Source organism: Hemiscyllium ocellatum, chromosome 17, assembly GCF_020745735.1.
Source record: "Hemiscyllium ocellatum isolate sHemOce1 chromosome 17, sHemOce1.pat.X.cur, whole genome shotgun sequence".
NCBI classification, from domain to species: domain Eukaryota; kingdom Metazoa; phylum Chordata; class Chondrichthyes; order Orectolobiformes; family Hemiscylliidae; genus Hemiscyllium; species Hemiscyllium ocellatum.
Genome location: NC_083417.1, coordinates 51008497 through 51032196, shown reverse-complemented (window position 1 = coordinate 51032196; position 23700 = coordinate 51008497). Strand labels below are relative to the sequence as shown.

General features: G+C 37.8%; 1 protein-coding gene across 2 annotated transcripts in view; it reads right to left on the bottom strand.

Moving 5' to 3' along the window:
* Nucleotides 1-10139: 10139 nt before the first annotated feature.
* The window catches only part of nfatc3a (nuclear factor of activated T cells 3a), a 169356-nt gene continuing 155795 nt past the window's right edge, over nt 10140-23700 (bottom strand). For both annotated transcript variants that reach the window (XM_060838146.1, XM_060838147.1), the window contains exon 10: nt 10140-13522. In XM_060838146.1, coding sequence (XP_060694129.1) covers nt 13407-13522 — 116 coding nt within the window. In that variant the 3' untranslated portion in view covers nt 10140-13406. The remainder of the gene's footprint in view (nt 13523-23700) is intronic.

Below are 23700 nucleotides of genomic sequence, written 5' to 3'. Positions count from 1 at the left end.
GTGGATGTGTTGCTATGTGGTTCTGGGCTGTACTAATATCATATCAGCAGAATGTATGGCACCCACTTTGAATGTGCTTCAAGAAAATAACCATGTGTGAAAGTCAAAGGAAAGCAGTCCTTAGTGTTATAAACCAGAAGTTAAATGTTTTAAAACAGAGTCCAAGTCCATCCTTTTAGTGAGAGCTTTATTTTAGTTAGCTATACACCATAGAACTCTCACATCACTGAGTGCTCACTCCTCGTATTTATATAATCAATTCACACCCTTTTTTAATATTTCCATTACCTGATCCCTCATTCCATTTGGTCTCGCGCATCTCTTCAGACCAACAGATTACATTTTATCTTCATAAGTAAATCGATTTATATAAAATAACAACAACAAAAAATCAAGATCGGCACCAAGATTGGTGGTATAGCGGAAAGTGAAAAAGATTCTCTAAGATTACAAAGAGATTGATCAATTTGGTCAATGGGCTGAGGAGGGGCAGATGGAATTTAATTTGGATAAATGTGAGTTATTGCATTTTGGTAAAACAAACAAAGGCAAGATTAGGGCCTCGGATAGTGTTGTAGAACAGAGATTCTTGGGGTTCAGGTACAGAATTCTTTGAAGCTTGTGTCCCATATAGATAGAGTGGTTAAGTAATGTTTAACAAGCTTGTCTTCACTGCTCAGACCATTGAGTATAGGAGCTGGGACATTATGTTGAGGCTTTAAGAGTTAAAAATCACAAAGCACGAGGTGGTAAAAAATATTGGTGAGACCTCTTCTGGAGTACTGTGTTCAGTTCTGGCCACTCTGTTAAAGGAAGGTGAGTATTAAACTGAAGAGGGCTCAGAAAAGATTTACCAAGATGTTGTCAGGAATGGAGGGTTTGAGTTATAAGGAGAGGCTGGATAGACTAGGAATTTTTTTCACTGGAACATAGGAGGTTGCGAGGTGAGATTTAATAAAACAATTAGGGGCACAGATAAGGTGAACAGAAAGTGTATTTTCCCTTGTGTTGTGGATTTCAAGACAAGGAGGACTATTTTGAAGCTGAGAGGAGAGAGGTTTAAAAAAGACATGAGCAACTTTTTTTTAAAACACAGAGGATGTTTCATGTGTGGAACAAACTTCCTGAGGAAGTGGTGGATGTGGGTGCACTTATAACATTTAAAAGACATTCAGATTAGTACGTGAACAAGAAATGTTTGGAAGGATATGGACCAAGCTCAGATAAGTGGGACAAATTTAGATCGGGATTATGGTTTACATTGACTGCTTGGATGATAGGGTCTGTTTACAAGCTAGTATGACTCTATAACAAAGTTCCAAGAGTCTTTTTTTGAATATGATCCACTCACTTTAATTTGGAGGTTGCTCCATTCTCCAGTATCTGTAATATTAATTCTCAGTATTTTTCACACGCTTTGTGAAGTATATGCTTTGTTATGGTTACTTATTATCAATATAGGCACTCAGTAGTTATTGCTGCTAGATCCCTCTGTAGAATTTCTTGTGATGCTTTCACAAAGAAAAATGCCATGTCGCCTCAGTTGGAGCAAGAGGCTCCACCTTGAAGATATATTTTCCTAGATTTCAGGTTCTATTAGCTTACCGTACTAAAGAGCAACATTTATCTTTCTTTCCTACAAAAAAAATTTATTGACCTCCTACACTTGAGAACTAACCACAGAGATTTGCATAAGAAACATTTCTAACAAAACAAGTCTCATGCTCTAGGCATCTCTCAGTGACAGAAGTTTTAAAGCATAACACTCCATGTTTTATTACAATGCTTTGCTGATCTGAATAATATGTTCTTCCACCTTGGGATGCTTTCATTGTTGTACTCAACTCTACTACTTCAAACTAGGTTAGTGTGCCAAGCAAATTCCAGCTGTCCAATCAGACTTTGCAATTTCTTCATTTCAGATTTGGAAGCCACTGTACCTTGTTGTGACGCCCTGTTTAATTAATGACTAATGGAGCTAACATTTTCCAAATGGGTGCTTTGAGGAAGGGTCACTGGGCCTGAAACGTTAACCCTAACTTCTTTCCACAGATGCTGCCAAACTCGCTGAGCTTTTCCAGAAATTTCGGTTTTGTTTCTCATTTCAGGCGTCTGCAGTACTTTCGTTTTTTATTCTCCAAATAGGATTGGTCATACAAAATCACACTTGTTTCATTCTTCCCAATTTCTGATCCAATGTACTCAAAAGCCTCAGAAGTTTTAACAAATTTAGATTGGGATTATGGTTTGTATGAACTACTTGGAGGGTAGGGTCTTTCTCCATGCTATATGACTCCATAATAAAGTTCCAAGAGTAGTTTTACGAATATGATCCACTTATTTTAATTTGGAGGTTTATGTCAATGTTGCAAATTAACTACTCCTATCCCACAATAAAGTCATTTATAAGCACTGTAAAGATGCCTGGAAACTGCACATCATTCTGCCAGTTAAACATGGCAGGGTTTGTTTTTAACTGAGAACAGCCCAATTTTAATAAGACAGAAATTACAGGAAGTATCAAACTCAAGGGGAGTCATTTGGCTGCACACACTTCTACTCACTTCCAAGTGTCCCTCCTGCATTCATTCATCTTTTGGAGGTTGAAGGATGAGCAGATGTACCTGCAGAAATGCAGCTTTCACGTCAACTAAAGTACAGGACGTTGGTGAGTCAACTTTTAGAATACTGTGTACGATTCTTGTCACCCTTCTATCAAAAGTAAGCAGTTAAACATAAGAGTATGGAGAAAAGATTTACAAAGTTGTTGCCAGGATTGGAGGGTTTGAGCTGTAGGGGGAGGTTGAATAGGCTGGGACTATTTTCCCTGGAGTGTCAGAAGCTGAGGGATAACCTTACAGAGATTTACAAAATCTTGGGGGGATGGATAGGGTGAAAAGTCAAGGTCTTTGTACTAGGTAGAGGAATCCAAAACTACGGAGCATAGGATTAAGGTGAAAGGGGCAAGATTCAAAAAGAACCTAAAGGACAAACTTTTTACGCAGAGGGTTGTGCGTGTATGAAACCAACTAGCACAGGAAGTGGTGGAGGTGAGTACACTTACACCAATTAAAAGCTATCTGGATGGGTATATGAATAGGAAGGGTTTAGCTGGATAAGGGCCAAATGGGACTAGGTCAAATTGAGGGGTCTGGGCTTGCATGGATGAGATGGATCAAGTATCTGTTTCTGTGCTCTATGACTCTATATACCCATGACATTTGTTGCAAAGAAAGCCAAGAAAATTTTTGGTATTGCTTTTCCTGCCATTGTTGAATCTGCTCTGCAAGTTTTTCTTCAAAACCTTGTGACACCAACCTGACTTGTGCTTTATAATTCCCATCAGAAACACCCTTCCACGCATTCCATCCACTTGTCAAGTTAACACGGTCCAAACCTTCATCCACTTTCAAATCATCAGGCTCCAATTCTGAAAAAAAATACTTTGCTTATCCTCCATCTGGAGAGTAATGAAACAGGCCATACCAGTTTTGTCTTCTGGTTAAAAACACGTAACTCATCTCCACATGGTCAATTTATTCTTCTATTGGTCATGCTATTGGCTTTCAGAAAACAAGGTGTAATCAGATCCCAAACATTTTAAGTCAAACATCCTTTGCTACAATGCAAGAATTGAGAAGCTAAAAATCTTTAAACAAAATAAAAACTTAATGAAATCTTTATTACAGTTAACTACACTCTATGAAGCTCTGATTCCTTTGATTGTCAGCTCCCCATATTCATACTATTAATTCACACCCAATTAACCCTTAATTAATATAGCCATCACTTGTTCCTTCATTTTATGAGGTCTTGGGCATTCCTTCAGACTATATTTGATCCGAGCACTCAGTGGACAGAAAAGGGTCTACAGTCATGCGTGCTATCACACTCAAAGGGCTCACCCAATCCAGTTCAGGGAATTGACCATTGTTGAAAAATGTGGTGCTGGAAAAACACAGCAGGCCAGGCAGCAGCTGAGGAGCAGGAGAATCGACTTTTCGGGCATAAGCCCTTCTTCAGGAATGAGGCTGGTGTGCCAAGCGGGCTGAGATAAAAGGTAGGGGGGGGAGGGGATTTGGGGGAGGGGGCGCTGGGATTATGATAGGTGGAAGAAGGTGAGGGTGATAGGCTGGAGAGGAGGTGGGGGTGGAGAGGTCGGGAAGAAGATTGCAGGTCAAGAGGGTGGTGCTGAATCTGGGGGTTGGGACTGAGATAAGGTGGGGGGAGGGGAAATGAGGAAGCTGGAAAAATCTACCTTCATCCCATGTGGTTGGAGGGTTCCTAGGCAGAAGATGAGGCGCTCTTCCTCCAGGTGTCGTGTGGTCAGGGTCTGGCGATGGAGGAGGCCAAGGACCTGCATGTCCTTGGTGGAGTGGGAGGGAGGGTTAAAGTGTTCAGCCACGGGGCGGTTGGGTTGGTTGGTGCGGGTGTCCCAGAGGTGTTCCCTGAAGCGTTCCGCAAGTAGGCGGCCCGTCTCCCCAATGTAGAGCAGGCCACATCGGATGCAACGGATACAGTAAATGATGTGTGTGGAGGGGCAGGTGAATTTGTGGCGGATATGGAAGGATCCATTAGAGCCTTGGAAGGAGGTGAGGGGGGAGGTGTGGGCGCAAGTTTTACACTTCTTGCGGTTGCAGGGGAAGGTGCCAGGAGTGGAGGTTGGGTTGGTGGGGGGTGTGGACCTGACGAGGGAGTCATGGAGGGATTGGTCTCTCTGGAACGCTAATAGGGCTGGGGAGGGAAATATATCCCTGGTGGTGGGCTCTGTTTGGAGGTGGTTTATGCCCGAAACGTCGATTCTCCTGCTCCTCTGATGCTGCCTGGCCTGCCGTGTTTTTCCAGCACCACATTCTTCAACTCTGGTCTCCAGCATCTACAGTCCTCACTTTCTCCTAATTGACCATTGTTGTCAGGCATTTAGTTTGATCAGATTCCAGTCATGAGGCCAAGATCAGTCTTGCAGGTCAACTACAACCAGTTTGGAGAATACAAGGAGGTCATTGGGGTGCTATGGAGACATTCATCTGGGGTGATAGGCCAAATTTTCCTACAATGCAACAACAGGAATTGACAGAAGAGGAGTTAGTGGTGATGCTTGATTAGCTAAGGCAGAAAATGTTGGTAATTTAGGAGGATGAGGTAGGTGAGAGCCATGAGGTGGACACAATGTGTGCAATACTGAAAACTATAACCATGAACCATTGCGAGATAGGTATACAGATTCAGAGCTCAAGTAAGTGCTGGCCTTATAAGTGAGGTAGCAGAGAAATTATGTGGCAATCTTGTGGAGCACAGAGCATCTCTGACCTTTATCCAGTACTGCTGGATGCCCCATTCACTTGCGATATGGCAGTGACCTGAGCAAACATATGCGTCCAAAGTGATTTGGTCTGGAGGAGAAAGCCTGCTTACGCAGGGTAGCACAGTAACTCAGTGGTTAGCATTGCTATCTCACAGCACCAAGGAACTCTCAAGTCACCCTCATGTGACTGTGTGTGTGGAGTTTGCACATTCTCCCAATGTCTGTGTGGATTTGCTCCAGTTTCCTCTCACAGTCCAAAGATGTGCAGGTTAAGTGGATTGGCCATTTTAAATTGCTCTGTAGGTGGGTTGGCTATGGAAAATGCAAGGTTACAGGGATCAGTCTGGTTGGCCAATGCTTCAGAGAGTCGTTGTGGACTCAACGGGTTGAATGGCCTGTTTCAACACAGTAGGGACTCTACCACCCCTTCCACCAATTCCTCTATAACGGAAGGAGTTTCCTCTAGATCCTGAAAGTAGAGGCTCCAACACCACAGTGAGTGTTATTGTTCCTGGCTTGCAATGCCTGAAGTGGTGTGCAGCTGTGTTTTAAATACAGCAAAAGGTAAAAACACTGGAAAGAGGTGAGCAGTTCTCAAATGCCCATGAGGTGAAGAACAGAGGACCATGAGAGAAAGATTGCTCAGAAGTATAGTGGACTAGGTGCGATGAATCTCACTTGACAAAAACTAACAAAGAAATAAAATTTTAGTCAGGACTAGAGATGAAACCTAGTCTTTGCTATTTCATTTCTTATTTTTCATTTCTTATTTTTCATTTCTTTGAAGACGTGGATATAAAGGAGAACTTTCTCACCCCCATTCCTCAACAGGGTAATCACAGTTGAAAGTAGTAATAGATTTGAATAATTAGCTTTTCAGAAATTTGCCAATGAATCTTAAAGACGGTCAGGCAGTAGAATTGTGTTAGAGCTGAAAACAATTGCCTATCATAACTATTTTGCACCATGATCGGTATTTCAAAATTAAATCTGGTAATTTGGGGGTCCTTTACTTAACATATTCCAATAACATCTAAATAATACTGATAGATTTCAGTTTCTTATCGTCACAACCAAACCAAGAATTGTACTCCTTATCTACGATGATTCATGTATACAAATACTTGTTATCTCATACCATTAATTTTACACAAACCATATTAATTTTTGAAAAGACTCGAATCTTTTCTTTTTCCTATTACCAAATGTGTTTCATTTTCACAATCACCCAAAGCATAGCAGTAGTGAATTAAACAGTGTGACTACTCAAGCTCATTACTTAAAAACGTATCCCCTTTACTGTTCGAGACATTGCTTTCAGTAACGAAGATATTCTTTGCCAGATACTATTGTGTGCTTCACAAACACATTGAAATGGCTTGTATTTGATCATGCCTAATGTTACAGAGTGTAACAGGGAGTTCAGATTGCTGAAACATCTAAACTACACTTAATGAAATGTTTCCTAATGATTGCACAGAAGAAAACATTTCTAGTCAGAGTCATGGAGGTCACAGGAGAGCTGTATAAAAAAAAGTACTCAAACTGCTTCTACATACTCTTTCCAGCCATCTGACAAATAGTGGAAATTGGCACAGGGTAATAAATCATCCTCAAATTAATTTTAATTTCAACATACGGGCAGTAAGCCATTTTCAATACCAGGGTGGATTAGCAAAATGGTCTTAGCTGGGTTACCACAGTATTCCGCAGATTCTGTTTTTCCTCTCTCTAGTTTCACTGTACTTAACATAGGCGTCACAGATTGCTTCCAGACATTTATTTCACTTTTCTAGCGAGCAGGGTTAGGCAGATAGAAAGGTAAAATGTCAACCTACATACTTTAGGGCAGAAAAATGGATACAATTTTTGGACAGAAGGAACAGAAACCCGGATCCACTATTATCATTAGTTTATTCCTATTTGGACAGATTGAAATTAATAATCATATATTTGCATTTGTTTTAATACCACTAAATGAGAACAAGAACCTTGAAAATAATACAATCAGCAAGCAAGTTTCAACACAATAATTCCTGTGTTTTAGGGGTAATATACTTAAATTCCTAAAGTGGAGATAAATTGAAACACTTGCGTTTAGGAACTGGTCACTAGATCTGGGATGACGAATGGGGAAATAAAATGCAGAGCTGGATAAAGCACGGCAGGTCAAGCCACATCAGAAGAGCAGGAGAATCAATGTTTCATCAGTCCTGAAGGGTCCTGCCCGAAACGCCAACTCTCCTGCTCTTCTGATGCTGCCTGACCTGCTGTGCTTTTTCCAGCTCCACATTTCATCAACTTTGATTTTCCAGCATCTGCAGTCATCACTATCTCTGTGATTAAAGGGTATGATGTATAAGGGTATAATTTAAGAAATAAGAACAGGAGTAGACGATTTGGCCCTCAACTCCACTCTGCCATTCAATTTGATTATGACTAATCCAATATTCCTCATATCCACCTACCTGCTTTTTCCCTGTGACCCTTGGTTTCCCTACTCTTCAAGAATCTATCCAACTGCAGCTTTAAATACACCCACAAAAACTACTATCCTGATAGCTCTCTGTGGCAAGAGTTCCAAACTTCTGAGAAAATAAATTCCTCCTTATTTCAGGCTTAAATTTCCATCCATTTATTCTGAGATTATGCCCTCTTCTCCTAGATTCTCCCATGAGGGACAACAGCCTCTCAACATTTAACCCTATCAAGCCCCTTAAAAATCCTTTGTTTCAATGAAATCACCATTTTTCAAACACCAAGTGTATGCAGTCGCATGCTGTTTAAGTCTTTCCCCATAAGACAATTCCTCCATGCCAGGGATCATTCAAGTGAACCTTCTCTGAACTGCCTCCAATGAAATGACATCTTTTCTTAAATAAGGGGGCCAAAACGTGTCTCAGTACTCCAGATGTGGTCTCACCAGCAGCTTGTATATTTGCACTAAGACTTCCCAACCCCCCTTGAAATAATGGCCAAGATTGCAAATGTCTTCCTGATTATCTGCTGTTAGCTTTGTGCACAAGTACCACCATGTTCCTTTGTGTTCCAGGTTTCTGCAGTTTCTCTCTATTTAAATAATAGTTCTTTTGATGATGAACAAGATGAACAACTTCAAAGTTTCCAACATTATATGCCATTTACCAATTTATTTGTCCACTTCCTTAACCTAATATTTCTAAACTGCTTGTGTCTTCTCACAACTTGCCTTTCCATCAATTTGTGTGTTTTCTGCAAATATAGCTACATTTACTTTTTTCTTTTAAGTCATTAATATATAAACAGTTGCAGTTCTAGCACTGATCCCTATGGAATGTCTCTGGTCACAGGCCACCAACTTGAAAAATAATCCCTAAGCTCCACTCACGGTTTCCTGCCATGAACCAATTCTTGACCCATGTCAATATATTACCTCCAACACTATGTGCTCTTATCTTCTGACTTAACCATTTGTGAGATACTATGCAGAATGCCTTCTGGAAGACCAAACATAACACATCTACTGGTTCCCCTCTATTCACCCACTCTGGAAAAACTAATAATTGAACACAATTTCCCTTTTTGTGAAACCATGCTGATTCTGCTTGATTAGATTATATTTCCCAAATGTTCTGCTTTTACTTCCTTAATAATCGATTCTAATACTTTTCCAACATTGCCATAGAGTTACTTGCTTTTTGCCTCCCTCTTTTGAACAAGGGTGTCACATTAGCAGTTTTCCAATTCTCTGGTACTTGCCCAGAAGCCAATACGTTTTGGAATTACAACCAATGCATCTAATATCTCTGTAGCTACCTCTGAGGATCCTGATGTGCAAACCATCAGGGCCTGTCCTGCCTTCAGCAAGGCTAGAAATGAATGAAAGAAAACCTAAACAATGGCTGACCCACTTTTGAGCTGTTGGTTCGAGACAGAAGACCCACAGTTACGTAAGTAAGGAATTTGGGCTACTCAATTAGTTAACAGAGAAAAGCAGCTAAAACCATTTTGAGACAAGAGCAGAACCAACAAGCCTGGCAAAGAGGGCCATTGACTCTAAGAGAAATCAATTAGCTACGTGGATCACAGAATCAGAGAGGTTGTTTTGAAGGTAAAGATAGATAATTTACATTTCAGTTTGGAACAACAGAGAAATGTAAGATGGCAATTTTTGAAAGTAATAGCTAATTCAAGTATATCTTAAGTAGCAATACTTTAAAAGGCAATTTGAAATAACAAAAACAACTTAAGCATTAAGACAGAAAAAATCTAGCTTGAGGATGGTCAGAATTTGGAATTCTCTGCCACAAACTGCAGAAGAATCAGGCAATACTTCGGAAATAAAAATAGATGGTCTTAAAGATGATACAGGTATGTGGTAGAAGATTCATTTTGAGGTCAAATATAATACTAAGTATCATTCTTAGAATTGCCACAGAAGAGGATGGAGTCAGTGGCAAGAGAATGGAATCTGTAGTGAGCACAAAGACTTTGTGACGGAGATTGAAGATAATGGCTTTCCCATTATTTTGCTGTCGCAAGTTTCTGCATATCCAATACTGGATTTCAGACAAGCAGGCTGACAGTTTGAGAGCGCTGAGGGAGTAAGAGAGGTGCTGAAATTATTGTTCTAAGTTTAGGAAATCACCTGCACCACTTGATCATGGCCAATGGACTCCACTGTTTGTTATTATTGTGAAATGTAGCAGCCTACACATTATTTGTGTGTATTAACACCCCTATTCTTATAAAAATATGTACATTTTACAATTAATTTGAAAAGTGAAATATAAAACAATTAGGATGATAACATTCAAGCCTTCTGTCTAGATATCAAGTAATAAAAACACTCAAATTTACACATCTTACATTTTATTTAAACACTATGATTTAAGAGCCTAGGATGCAAGTTTTCATTTGTATGTCTCTCAACAGCACAGCAATCTTAAAATTCCTTACAAAATTTTAAAATACAAAATGTACATGAAATTACAAGGCTCTGTAAACATCTGCAAAACAGGTGACTTAGCCTGTAGTAGTTTTGCTCCTTCTACAAAACGTACAATTGTTGAACAAATTCAACCGTTAGGAATGACATCTGTTTTGAGTATCAAAAATAGAGTTTTAAAGCAAGTGTTCACACCAGCAAATGAAAGTTTTTATTCTTTGGTTAAAAAAAGGATGGCAGTCTCATTGACACAGTAATGTTTTCCAAAGGATGAACATAATTGCACTGAAGCCAGTTTCAGTTCCAAATTATACAATCCTATTCCATCCTTTTTGTAACTAATGTGATTATAATCCAGTACCCTTAATGTAGTTTATTTTACTAAAATGCAACCACAGTTCATTGACATTTACAGATTTTTTTTTCTCTTATAGTTTTTGAACACAATAAGAATTAAGGCTTTCTTACAGCTTTCCAAACATTATATGAGAGTCAGGAAACTTTTTTTTTGAAATATACATAGTAGTACAGAGGGTACCATAAATATTAGCTTTTTTTTTGTGCATGCCAACAACAGGTCAAAATCCCAACGTGCTGTTTACAAAACTGAATTTGCATAGCCTAATAAGTCTGTGCTTTTAGAACAATTAATTAAAACAATGAAGTTCCATAAAGATGTTTATTTCTACACTCCTATGAAAGGTTTAAAACAACAAACTGCAGTTTTATTAAGACCCTTGCACGTAATCCATGACAAAGCAGATACATTGAACAAAAATGGTTGTCTACAGCTACAGATTTTTTTTAGAAAAGGATTTTATATTTAAAAAGCAGTTCTACACTTTCTACATCTTCAGGCGTCAAGGTAATTTGAAGGCATCAGGAGGTTCAGTGCATAGGATATTTTTGGGGGTTGTACGGGCCTCCATACACTAGTACAGTACAGCTTCATAAGTCACTCCAGAGGATTTACAAAGAAAACTCAGATGGTGTACAGTTATTACATACTCCACATGCTATGATATCCAAGGTCAAAAGCTAAGGCAGGGAAACAATTTAAGCTTTTATAGAATCCATTATAAGTGCTAGATATCTTCTAAAATAAAACATGCCTGAACAATGTATGGTTATGGTTCAGTCTAGGAAGATGAAACCAACTGAACCTTTCACTCTCACATAAGCACTAAAAACATTACGAGTGATACTCAGCTCAGAGCTTCCTATTCTGGACAGCAGTGACATTAAAAAAATTAATTTGCTCACTTAACTGTTTCTCTTAAGAATAATGATTTTAATGGTACCTAACCAAGCAATAATATAATTGTAATTTGGCAGTTAAAAAGGTTGACCCTAAACTCAAAAACTCAACACCTCCCAATTAACAATGAATAGGACTTTTCACTGGCCCCACAGCAATCTGAAGCTCAGACTTGTGCTTTTCTTTCATGATAGGTAGTAAAATTAAATATTCTCGTGTTTTTGTATTATTTCTCACGTATGGTGCACGTTAACTTTGCATTTAACAACCAGTCAGCATTACAAGCAAATAGAGTTTATAATGCTGACAAAAATAAAAGCAACCCTTTGTCTTACGTTTTGTATTACCTCACCCTCTGCCTCTTTCTTTAAAATACATCTCTGCTATTTCATAAAATAGCCTCAGACTGTGCTTTCTACATGAAACAGATGCAAAGTTGCCTAACAATAGTTATACATCATTTGAATTTCATTTGTTTTTATTTTAAATAACTTGACTGGCAACATGGATCAATGGCAATTGCATTTTGTTTTATAAATACTGGATGAGAGATGCTATGAGGCTGTTAATAAGGTCATAAAAATTATTCCAATTATCCTTTTTGTGCCAGTCCTTTGTATACTATACGATTTCAGTGGGATAAGAAACACAAACAAATTGTTTGTCAGTTAAATTTCCACTGCACCAAAAGCAATACTATATCAATTGGAGGCACAAATACAATCATTTTAAAGGTAAACCAAAGTAGATCTGATCTAAACCATCCCAATCATTAGTCAGATTACCAATATTGCTCTGACAACGAAGCACTAGTTTTCTTCCCAATGCACTGTTTTGCACTTAAAGCCTAAATAACAGCTTGATGATGACAGCCACTGGAGATACATGTGTCACTTATCTATTGCGAATGACAAAAACACTTCAAAACACTTGAAATCCTCTGCACACTGTAGTAATTTAAATTATATTTCAATGGCTTCAACTTAAATCCTGTACAAAGTAGAAGTTATTTGTTTTGGAGCCCTATTACAAAATGCATCAGTTCTATGAAAGCTTCTGACAAATTCTAAAAGCTTAAATTAGTAAGGCGCTTGTATTTGTGCTAACTTGAAATATAGAGAAACATATCTACAAAGTTTCAAAAACTCCTTGAACTTGGAATGTTGTTTCCCACCCCCCATCCCCGGCCACATATTTCCATTATGGAATGGTCTTTTGAATCTACAATATATAATTTTAAGTTTAGAAACAAATGCAGTACCATATTAGCTTGGCTTCCTATTAACAAAGAATTGTTACGTATTTACATGATGGCTTCCATGACATTGGCTACACTGGATAGGCTTTCTTGTCTCTGGAAGTTTATTTGGAGCAAATCTTCTGCACATCTACATGCTTAAGCACTCTTCAGGATGACAGAATGTAGTATATGCTATTAACTACAGCATTTTGTTTATCATTTATTTATATATCACCTCACTAAACCCTCTTTTAGCTTATATTTACAGTAGATACTACAGCAGATACAAACACCTTATGATAAAACACTATTCATACACTGTATACTAGTTGAATTAATCTACTAAAGGAGAGCTACCTCTCTAAAACCATTCCTAAAGTAGATTAAAGTCCCTTCTGTTTTTTTCAGAATTTTTATGCCTGTCCCACTGAAATACAGGCAACTGGACACAGCATTTGTAGAGCATTATGATGGAGGACTGAGACCGTATGGTCCACTTTCAGTACAGAACTGCAGCACCTTTTGCAGGAACTACTCAAGTTGCAGTTTATAAAAGGCCACGATGTTGGAAGCACAACAATTTCTGTTTTGTTTGGAGGGGAGTGTGTGGGTGGAGGGGAGAATGTGCATAGGAAGGGTTGATGTTGAGAAGAGTATGTGGTGATTGTAAGTGACATCAGACTCCCTCAGGTATTCCACTTTCCAAAGCTCCAGGGCAGACACATTGGGCATGAACTGCTGTTGCTCGAGACGTCGGAATCTGTGACATATCTCTTCCAATAATTTCATTCACTGAGAAATAAAGAGAAATAAAATATCAGGACATTTCTAGGCATACATGATATTTAAGGCATGTCAATTTCCACAATAGAGTCCACTAAACCCCATTAATACAAAGAACTAAACAATTAAGAACAGCAGTCAGATTTATGCACACAAATGTACTTAGTAAGTCTTCACATTGTCTGGGCCAGATTCAAAGGTTGGTAGGCAAAACTCTAATAGCAATTCAGGTAGAGGCAAAGTACATTTCAACATGGGGGAAAGGTGAAGCAAACAATGCCAGAGATCCTGGGATGAAGGAAGAGAGAATAAAATTAAGCAGAAGTATGGTGAACATAGAACAATACACTGCAGTACAGGCCCTTCAACCCTCGATGTTGCGCGGACCTGTGAACTATTCTTAGCTCGTCCCCCTACACTATCCCATCATCATCATCCATGTGCTTGTCGAAGGATTGTTTAAATCTCCCTAATGTGGCTGAGTTGACTATATTAGCAGGTAGGCCATTCCACGGCCTTACCACTCTCCGTGTAAAGAACCTGCCTCTGGTGCCTATCTTAAATTTATCACCTCTCAATTTGTAGTTATTCCCCCTCGTACAAGCTGACGTCATCATCCTGGGAAAAAGACTTTCACTGTCTACCCTATCTAATCCTCTGATCATCTTGGATGTCTCTATCAAATCCCCTTTTAGCCTTCTTTTTCCAATGAGAACAGACCCAAGTCTCTCAGCCTTTCCTCATAAAACCTTCCCTCCAGACCAGGCAACATCCTGGTAAATCTCCTCTGCATCTTTTCCAATGCTTCCACATCCTTCCCGAAATATGGCAACCAGAACTGTACACAATATTCCAAGAGTGGCCGCACCAGCGTTTTGTATAGTTGCAGCATGCTATTGCGGCTCTGGAACTCAATCCCTCTATGAATGAAACCTAACACACCGTATGCCTTCTTAACAGCACTACCCACCTGAGTGGTAACTTTCAGGGACCTATGCACATGGACTCCAAGATCCCTCTGCACATCCACACGATCAAGAATCTTTCCAGTTATTCTTCCTGTTATTCTTCCCAAAGTGCATCAACTCACATTTAGCTGCATTGACCTCCATTTGCCACACCTCAGCCCAACTGTGCAGTTTATTCAAGTCCCCCTGCAACCTGTAACATTCTTCTAAACTGTCCACTACTCCACCAACTTTAGTGTCATTTGCAAATTTACTAATCCATCCACCTATGCCTGTGTCTAAGTTATTTATAAAAATGACAAACAGCAGTGGTCCCAAAACAGATCCTTGTGGCACGCCACTAGTAACCGGACTCCAGACTGAATATTTTCCATTAAAAATTAGGACAAACATTAGGCGGATAATGCAATTAAGAAACATGCTCATAATAAAAAGAGGATATGAGGAGAAATGAAAAATCAACTAAGAAATCAAACCGAGAGACAGTAAGGTGACACTGGCTGCTAATATAAAAGGGACTGTAAAAATTCTCTATTGCACATAAATAGTAAAAGTGAATAGGACCGAAGGGGAAGAGCTATGCATTGGGAAAAAGGGAATGGCTGAGGTACTAATCAACACTATTTGCATTTGCCTTTAACAAGGACAAGAGGAGTCAGAGATTTTATAGTACGGAAAGAAGCCATTTGGCTCATCATATCTGTGATCATCAAACATCCATTTATTCTTCAGTACTTGGCCCGTACTCTTGGTGTTTCAAATATTCATCTAAATAGTTCTTTAAATGTCTCGAGGGTTCCTGCTTCTACCATTCCTTTTAGAAAGCAAGCTTCTGACCTCTAGGTTAAAAATATTTTTCCTCAAATCTTCTCTTAAACTCCTGCTCCTTACCTTAAATCTATGTCCCCATTACAGAAAAGAAACAATAATGAAACAATTTCCCCATCAAAAAAAAAAGGGCTAAAATGAAGACGATGTACGTAGATATAATAATATAATGGATGAATGAGTGACAGATGATCTTTAATGAGGTGTGAAGTGATTCATTTTAGTAGGAAGAACAAGGAGCAGCAATAAAAAAAATCAAATTTTAAATGGGATGGAAGAACTAAAGGAGCTGGGGGTATACTCCAGGACAAATGGAGAGAGCATTGAATGAAACATATAGGATCCTCGGTTTTATAAATACAGCCACATAGTACAAACTTTATGATAGACACATGATCTACTTTTCTAAAGTACTTGCTTGACCACAATTAGAATACTGTGTCCAGTTCCAGGCACCACATTTTAGGAAGGATATGAAGACAGTAGAGAAAACAGAAAAGATTCACAAGACTGGTTTCAGAAATAAGGACCTTTAGATAAACAGATAATTTGGGAAAGCTCGTCCTGTTTATCTTACAGTAAAAATGATTAAGAGGAGATTTCATAATGGTGTTCAAACTTGAGTCTTAATAAAGTAGATGACAAGAAAATGTCCAGAGCTGACAGGAAAATCAAGAACCAGATGACAATTAAGGTGATGGGTGCAAGAAGTGACATAAAGAAAAACACTTTTATTTAAATGTATAAATTTGGAATGTACTGCCTGATATTGAAGTGGAGGCATTCAATTAAGCCTTTGAGCCTATTGAGAGAGATTTGGACAATGATTTGATGTGATAAACAATTGCAGGACCACAAGGACTAGGCAGCAGTGATAGAATAGGACTGATGTTCTGGCAGAGAGTGGGCATAGGCACAACGAGTAGACTGAATGGCCTATTCCATGATTAAATAAACATTAAATATTCACAACAATAAAGCCAATGCTCAAGACACACATGAACAGCTCTACATACTACATTGCCATTTCTAATGACCACTAGTGTAGTAGGACATTGTTTCTGTACTAAGGGGACCACTACATGCTTTGTGGCTTGCAGAGGAAACAGTAAGGTGTTGCAGACAATGGTATAGATAATGATGTCAATTCTTTGCGGTTAGTTGAAAATAAGCCAACGACGTCAATAGCTTGCATTTCTATTGGTCATCTGAGACCAAATAAAGTGGAAAGTAATTGAGGATAAATTTGTCCTGCATTTAAATGCTATGCACTAAAAAAAACTGTACAATTAATCTGCATCAATTTAATCAAATGAACCACAAGGACTTGACTATAGCTATGATAAACCTTTCAAAAGAACAAAAATATACAGTTAATTCAAAGAGTACTGTGCATTGACAAATATATTTGTCAATTTGAAAAAAATTACAAGAGTACACATGATTAAAGCTTTGTTTAACACATTAAGAACTGCCAGTTCTTCTATTTCCATTTGTGAAACACTTCCATCTACTGTGCTTCGTTGCGAAGTAAAAAGTGTATTTTACTATATCCTCACATTCAGGAATACAGCCCAAGGGTAGAATAGCAGCGAAACACTTCATCTTGGAATAGAACTGGTAAATATTTAATTTGCTCATTTGAACAAAAACTGTAATGGCTCTTGTGCAGATCATGCTGTCCATCAACCCAAAAAAAAATCAAAATTCATTTAAAAATATTCATTTCATGAAATAGGTTGATCGCAAATAACAGATGTAAGTGCCACAGAAAATGCCACATTGTTTGAATGAACTTCACTGATACAACTCAACTGTTACATTGGATAACATTTGGCACATCAAATAGAGGGAAAATCAAAATCTACACTTCATCCTCTCATCTCAGTCTCCTATATGTTTAAAAACATTCATTCTAAACATAGCTCAAAGCTTAAGCAGCCCTTCAGAACTCAAGGTGGAGGAGCAGAAGCATAGCATTCAGCCCAGCAAGTCCATTCTGCCATTCAATGAGATCATGGCTGATATGATGATCCTCAACTTCACTTTTCTGCCTTTTGCCAATAACTCTCAACTTCCTTACTGATTAAAATTCTGTCTTAAAAATATTGAACGAGTCAGTCTTCATAGCCCTCTGTGGTAAAGAATAAAGCAGATTTGGCTTGACCGTTTATTATACTTGCTGAACAAGCACTGTATTTGACCATTTATTGCTCCATGTAAACAACTCAGGTGTTGTCAACACCATAGCATAGTAAGTAAATTACATTATTGTAGCAGATTAGAGCATCTGCATGCCAGAACAGAAACCTTTCCAAAAAACAATTAAACTCAGATTTCATATTATATCTCATGGAAAGATTTTTTTCCAAAAGGGTGGCAAACCCTGCACACTTCACACATTTCGTAGTAACAATAGCAGAAAACAGAGCAAATCAATCTGAAGTCAACTTTAAAAGGGAAAGAAAGTAAATAATGGTACATTTTATATTCAGCTAAAAGTCTGAATCTTTCTTTTTTTAATAAATGTAGAATAGATGACCTATAATTACAAATCAAGAAATGGGATCGATTTTTAAAAAAATTCTGAAATTGGAATCGTCTGAAATTTAACCTCTGGTTTATTTCCTCTCATTACCAATTTTTCCCCTTTTGTCCTCCTTCAGCCCAGGCTCACTATCAAGTATGGCTATTAGCTGATGTCTATAATACCAGTCTAAATGGTCATTATTCTCAATGATACTGACAATGAATGCTATAAGATTATTCAACCACTTGCCCATCACAGAAAAATCAAATTCTGTTTATATATTTACATTTGAGTAGTTCCAACAGATGTCGATGAAGCAGTGATCAGGTGAGATCTCTACATTTTTCCTATCATAGTCCATGAATATCAAGCAGCCTACTATTTCTCTACCAATGTAATGCTTCACAGTTGTAGTACGTGGGGTATTACCAGAAATTACAGAAACTGTAATAGATGACACACAAACAGCAATTTATTTCAGATCGGCGAACACGTTCTGAATACATTTCATTAATGGTATTGTTTAAACATTAGCCAAATGATTAGCATTATAAACATACAGAAAGCACCATTAAGAAACATACTTTAAACACCTAGATAACAAATAACTCGGATAGTTGCACTGTGAATTTTATTTTGATAGTACACATAAATCACAAGACCATAAATAATATTTTGTCTCAGGAACATGATGGATATATATCATATTCCAGGACTTAATGTGACAGCAAGGCTGAAAAAATTGTTCTATTTACCATTTAAAATCCAGAGCAACTAATTTACATGAAAATTCATTACTTTTTGTGCTTATGCTCTTTGTACTACAAGTATAGACTATTACTCAATTTGCAATTGTGCAAAATTTAAATTTCTATTAAACTAAATGATGTGTCTTAGAATTTAAAAAAAGTGGACTGCCTGTAATGACACCAATGAATTGCTGCAGTAAAAGGATGATTAATTCTTTGGGAACTGCTTTACTCTACTTCTCCTCCATTGTTCCTTGTGATAAACTATTCTTGGTCTAAGCTCTGGGAAATGATCCTTGCAAGAGATGAAAAGCACTGATATTGGGATAGAAGAACATTCCTGTTTATTTGTTCATGCTGTAAACCATAGTAATGTTCTCCACTCACATCATGTTGGTTCTTAACTATTTCCTTGTGCTAGGTCAACAGCATCCAACTGAGTACGTCAGGAGTAGTATAGGACAATCTCAAATCTCAAACTAAGAACCCTCAAATATGCTTTTTATTCAAAAAGAATGGCAAACAATGAATCTGCAGTTTTACAGGGCCACAGAGATGATGTCACAGTTGAGTTCTGGGTTGCCTTAAGAGCAGGTCAGCTGGTTCAATTCCGGTAAAGAGGGTTATTATCCATATTTATGTAAAACCATCAAGTGGAAAATGTGCTTATCTACAGGAATGGTTAGAAGAGCAGAGAAGTTATAGTAAGCTGGTGTACAACATTGGTTAAATCACCTTTTGGAGTACCATGTACAGCTTTGGACGCTATACTATAGAAAGGTATTAAAGATATTGGAAAGATTTAATGAATACTTCAGTGCACAATACCAGAATTGAGAAATTCTGTCCATCAAAATTATTCATTGGCCGGGAACGGTTTTCTCTAGACAGAGAAGCCTAAGGGGTGATCGGAGATCCAAGTTATGAAAGGTTTTGAAGGGTAGATGTAAAGACGTTATTTCCTATTGTGCAGAGTCCTAAACTGGGGTCCATAAATATAAAAGGGTTACTAATGAATCTAACAGAGTTCAATAGAAACTTCTTTACTTGGAGGACACTGAAAAGGTGAAACTTGCCACCAGATAAAACTCTGAATCAACTATTGTATTTCTACATGGGTGACTTGGGACAACGTGATAATTATTTTATTAAAATTATTTTGAATAAACTTTTTTTTATAAAATGTCTCATCATTATCAAAACAGATTTTGCTGCTAGGACATCATCGACGGTCATATATTGACTATATAGTTAGATGGGTAATTTCAATTGTCAAGAAGTAATCCAAGCTTTGTTCTCAGCGAGGACAGCGCCACTTACCCAAGTGGATCTGCTGGCAGATGAGGAGACTCAGACTCATTCTCCATCTTCAAATCATAATGTAGGCTAGAGTGACCCACCCTTCTCTCTGACCTATCACCTCCATCCACACCCCCATTCATCTATTGTACTCTTTTCTCCCCCCCCACTTTCCCGCCCCACCCTACATTTATCTCTTCGCCCTGGAGGCTCACTGCCTACATTTCTGATGAAGAGCTTTTGTCCGAAATGTCGATTTTCCTGCTCCTCAGATGCTGCCTAACCTGCTGTGCCTTTCCAGCACCACTGTAATCTAGACTCTGGTTTCCAGCATCTGCTGTCCTCACTTTTGCCTAGAGTGACCCATCAATCAATAATACTCTGGAGTCACAGATATTAGAAGCAGGAGGCAAGACAGCAATCAGAGGAACAGAACTCTCCTTACTTGTGTAAAAGTTTTGGTCACATTCTCCTCACCCCATTCATGCCATACACATACTTTATCCCTGTACTCTGCAAAACTTAAAGTGAAATTAATTAAAAGTTTGATTAAATTTGTATAACTCTGCTTCTGATGACAATTACTTACAAATGCGAAACGTATAATACAAACCATCTGTAAGAGACAACACAAACCTTTTGTTTCATCATTCAGTACTCTTTTCATTTCTTTCATTATCACTGGTTTAAGCAAACATGGACCAAATTATATGCAAGGATGAATGTACATATGAGAAACATTTACATTTTTTCCAAAACTGACAAATTTCACAGCAGAAAAAAATAACCCTTGAATATTTATTCTTTTATATTACACATCCAGAGGATGTAGAGGTGCTTTTGAAGATTGAGTTGCAGTCCATGTAATTTATTAGGCAATACTGAACATGGAGCTTGTTCCAATTTACTGAAATAGCTAGTAAGATGCAAATTATGAATTGCTGGGATTATATTACAGTAAGAGATACTGTTTTAGAAGGGCTCGAGTGGGGAAAGATCATGAACAACCCACCAAACCACCTGCAACTCAAGTTTTCTTTTACATGCTAGCTTGCTGACTCAAATTTGCTTAGTCAACAATCTCTTTTATCCTTTTTGCACCTTGCATGAAACACCTGCCTCTGCAAATGCATAGTCAAAGGATGCATTATTGTTAAAGCTTCTAACTTGTTGATGAGTGTCAGAAATACATAGCACTGAATCAATAACTGAGCAACCTGTTAAGCTACAATCATAGGTGAGCAAAAAAAACACTATTCCCTGAAGGTAAATGCTTTAATTACAATTTACTTCTTAATTTAGTTTGCTACAGTACACTGTCAACGGAAAGAAAATATTGGTCACCTTGTGTTTTAGGAATTAACTATATCTTTTTAAAATTAAACATTTAGTTCACAGAGGAAATGAGCCACATTTGTGTTTCTATTCTATGGGTCTATTAGTTATCAACTTAAGCAATATTCATGATGTTATCATGACAAAAAAACCCCTCTTGTTTTCAATTCTACTCACTTTAAGATCACAAGATGCTTTTAATTTGGTTTGCATTTACAAATCAAACAAATGAAAAATTGACAATGAAGTGCTCTACAAAACAGTAACTTTTATAAAAGTCTGAACAGTGCAAAAATCATATTTTGTTTTGAATAGGCAACAAGAAACTCATTCATAGCTGGTTTACTCAAAAACTTAACTTCAGAGCAAGTAAATAAGTTTATTTATGTTACTGGTGAGCTAAAAGTGAATTTTATATTGTTGGCGTTATATATTTTCTCCAATATTGTAGAATGCCATTAGGCAGATACAAAGCTGTTCTGAATTTTACAGTGGTTCTGTACAGCACCAACTTTGTCCACTTGCTAGGTCGTTTTGTATTTTACCAACATCCATCACTGTTGCATGAGTAAAGGATAAAATTAACAACTGTATTTGTAAAGATTTTGGTTCAAGTCTTGATGGCAGTCGGTATTACTAGAATATTTTATGTGCAACAGTTTTGTTGTAAAAGTACCTCTATCAAAAAATGAAAAAAAACTAAGAAGTTTATTTTTGTTTACTTATTGTTACCTGATTTTACGTGATTTAAAACTGAACTATTTTCTCCAATGAGCTTTCAATCATCAACTGAATCTTCTCAAAATAACATTGCATTGAACAGAAAATTTAAATAAAGCTGTAAGATCTAGAAGGTCTATTGCAATTCTATTTTTTTCACTCAATGCTTCAATATATAACTTGCCACTTCCCACCAATGAGTTAGTTCTAGGAAATTATATTCAAACCCAAACTAAACATAATCTATGGAGAAGAGTAGTGTCTGGTAGACTTTGGAGTAGAATAAGTTGGCAGCAAAACGCAGTATCTGAGCAATTGCTTAAGTTATGCAGAATGACAATTACAAAAGGGAAGGAAAATTAATTCCCCCAAATCATTCTTGTCCATATTTTAAAAATATCCCTCACCCACGGGTCAATGGCTGAATACACCAGACAGAACTGGCTCGTGATTGCATTTGTTGTATCTAGTCTGAACGTTTCAGATTAGCACTTTTTAAGTTTTCCATCTTTAACTTGCATGTTTTGTTATGTAAAGGCAAATGATAACCGTTTTCCAAAACGGAACCGGATCATTTGGTCCAACTTGTCCTTGCTTGTGTTTAATGTTCCTCATAAACCTCCTCCAATTCCATGTCATTGAACTCTTCCATTTCTTTCCTACATTTGTTGATTCAAATTTTCATTTGGTGGCAAGTTCCACATTTTCAATATTCTTTAAGTAAATAAGTTCCAGTTGAACTCAATTAGATTTATTAGTAATTATCTTATATTTATGGTCCCTAGTTTTAGATTCTGCAGTGGAAACAGCATCTTTAAAACCTTTCATAATTCAGGTCTCAGATCACCCCTCAACCATTTCTTATCTGGAGAAAGCAATCCTAGGCCAATCAATAATTGCTAATGGATAGAATCTCTAAATTCTGGAATCATCCACTAAAATGTTCATTATATCTTTCCAATATCTTTAATTCCTTTCTATAATGTGTTCAAAGCATGGTACGCTGAAGTGGTTTAAACAACTTTGTACACAAGGCTCCTGTAACTTTGCTGCTCTTCAAAACTATTCTTGTAGATAAGTACACTTTGCACTTTATATTTTGCAAAGCACAATACAAGGCTAAGGAACACTTTATTTTCCTCAGGCATTTTATAGCCTTTAGGACTCAGAAGTGAATTTCACAACTTCAGAAAGTAGCCACGTCTGTTCTCCACGTTTCTTACATCCACACTCTCTTTTCTCTCCTCCCAGCTACTTCCCCCACATACCTCCTTAACCTGTTTGTGTCTTACTTGCTCTTGCTCTCAGTGAGAAGACCCAACCTTTTCCTTTCAAATCTTAATTTATACTCAATTAGCTGGACAGCTGGCTTGTGATGTAGAGTGATGTCAATTCTCTCACCAGCTGAGGTTACCAGGAACGATTCTGCTTCTCGATCTCTCCCTTGCCTGAGATGTGGTGACCCTTACATTAATCAACCACCAGTCATCTCTCTCTAATGTAAGTACAGCCCTATGGTCTGGTAGGTATGGTGACTTACTTACCCAAAACAATAACTAACTTTCCAAATTTGGCTATATTACTGCTCAATAAGAAGAAAGTAATTCTTTGAGACTTAAATGCAATCGAAGTGCATTTGTTAGGGTGTGGAATGCACTGCTTGGAAATGTGGTGGTACCAGGTTCAACTGAGGCATTCACAAGGTCACTGGATGGTTATCTGGATAGGCATAAGGATGCGTCTATGAAGCAGGAGATG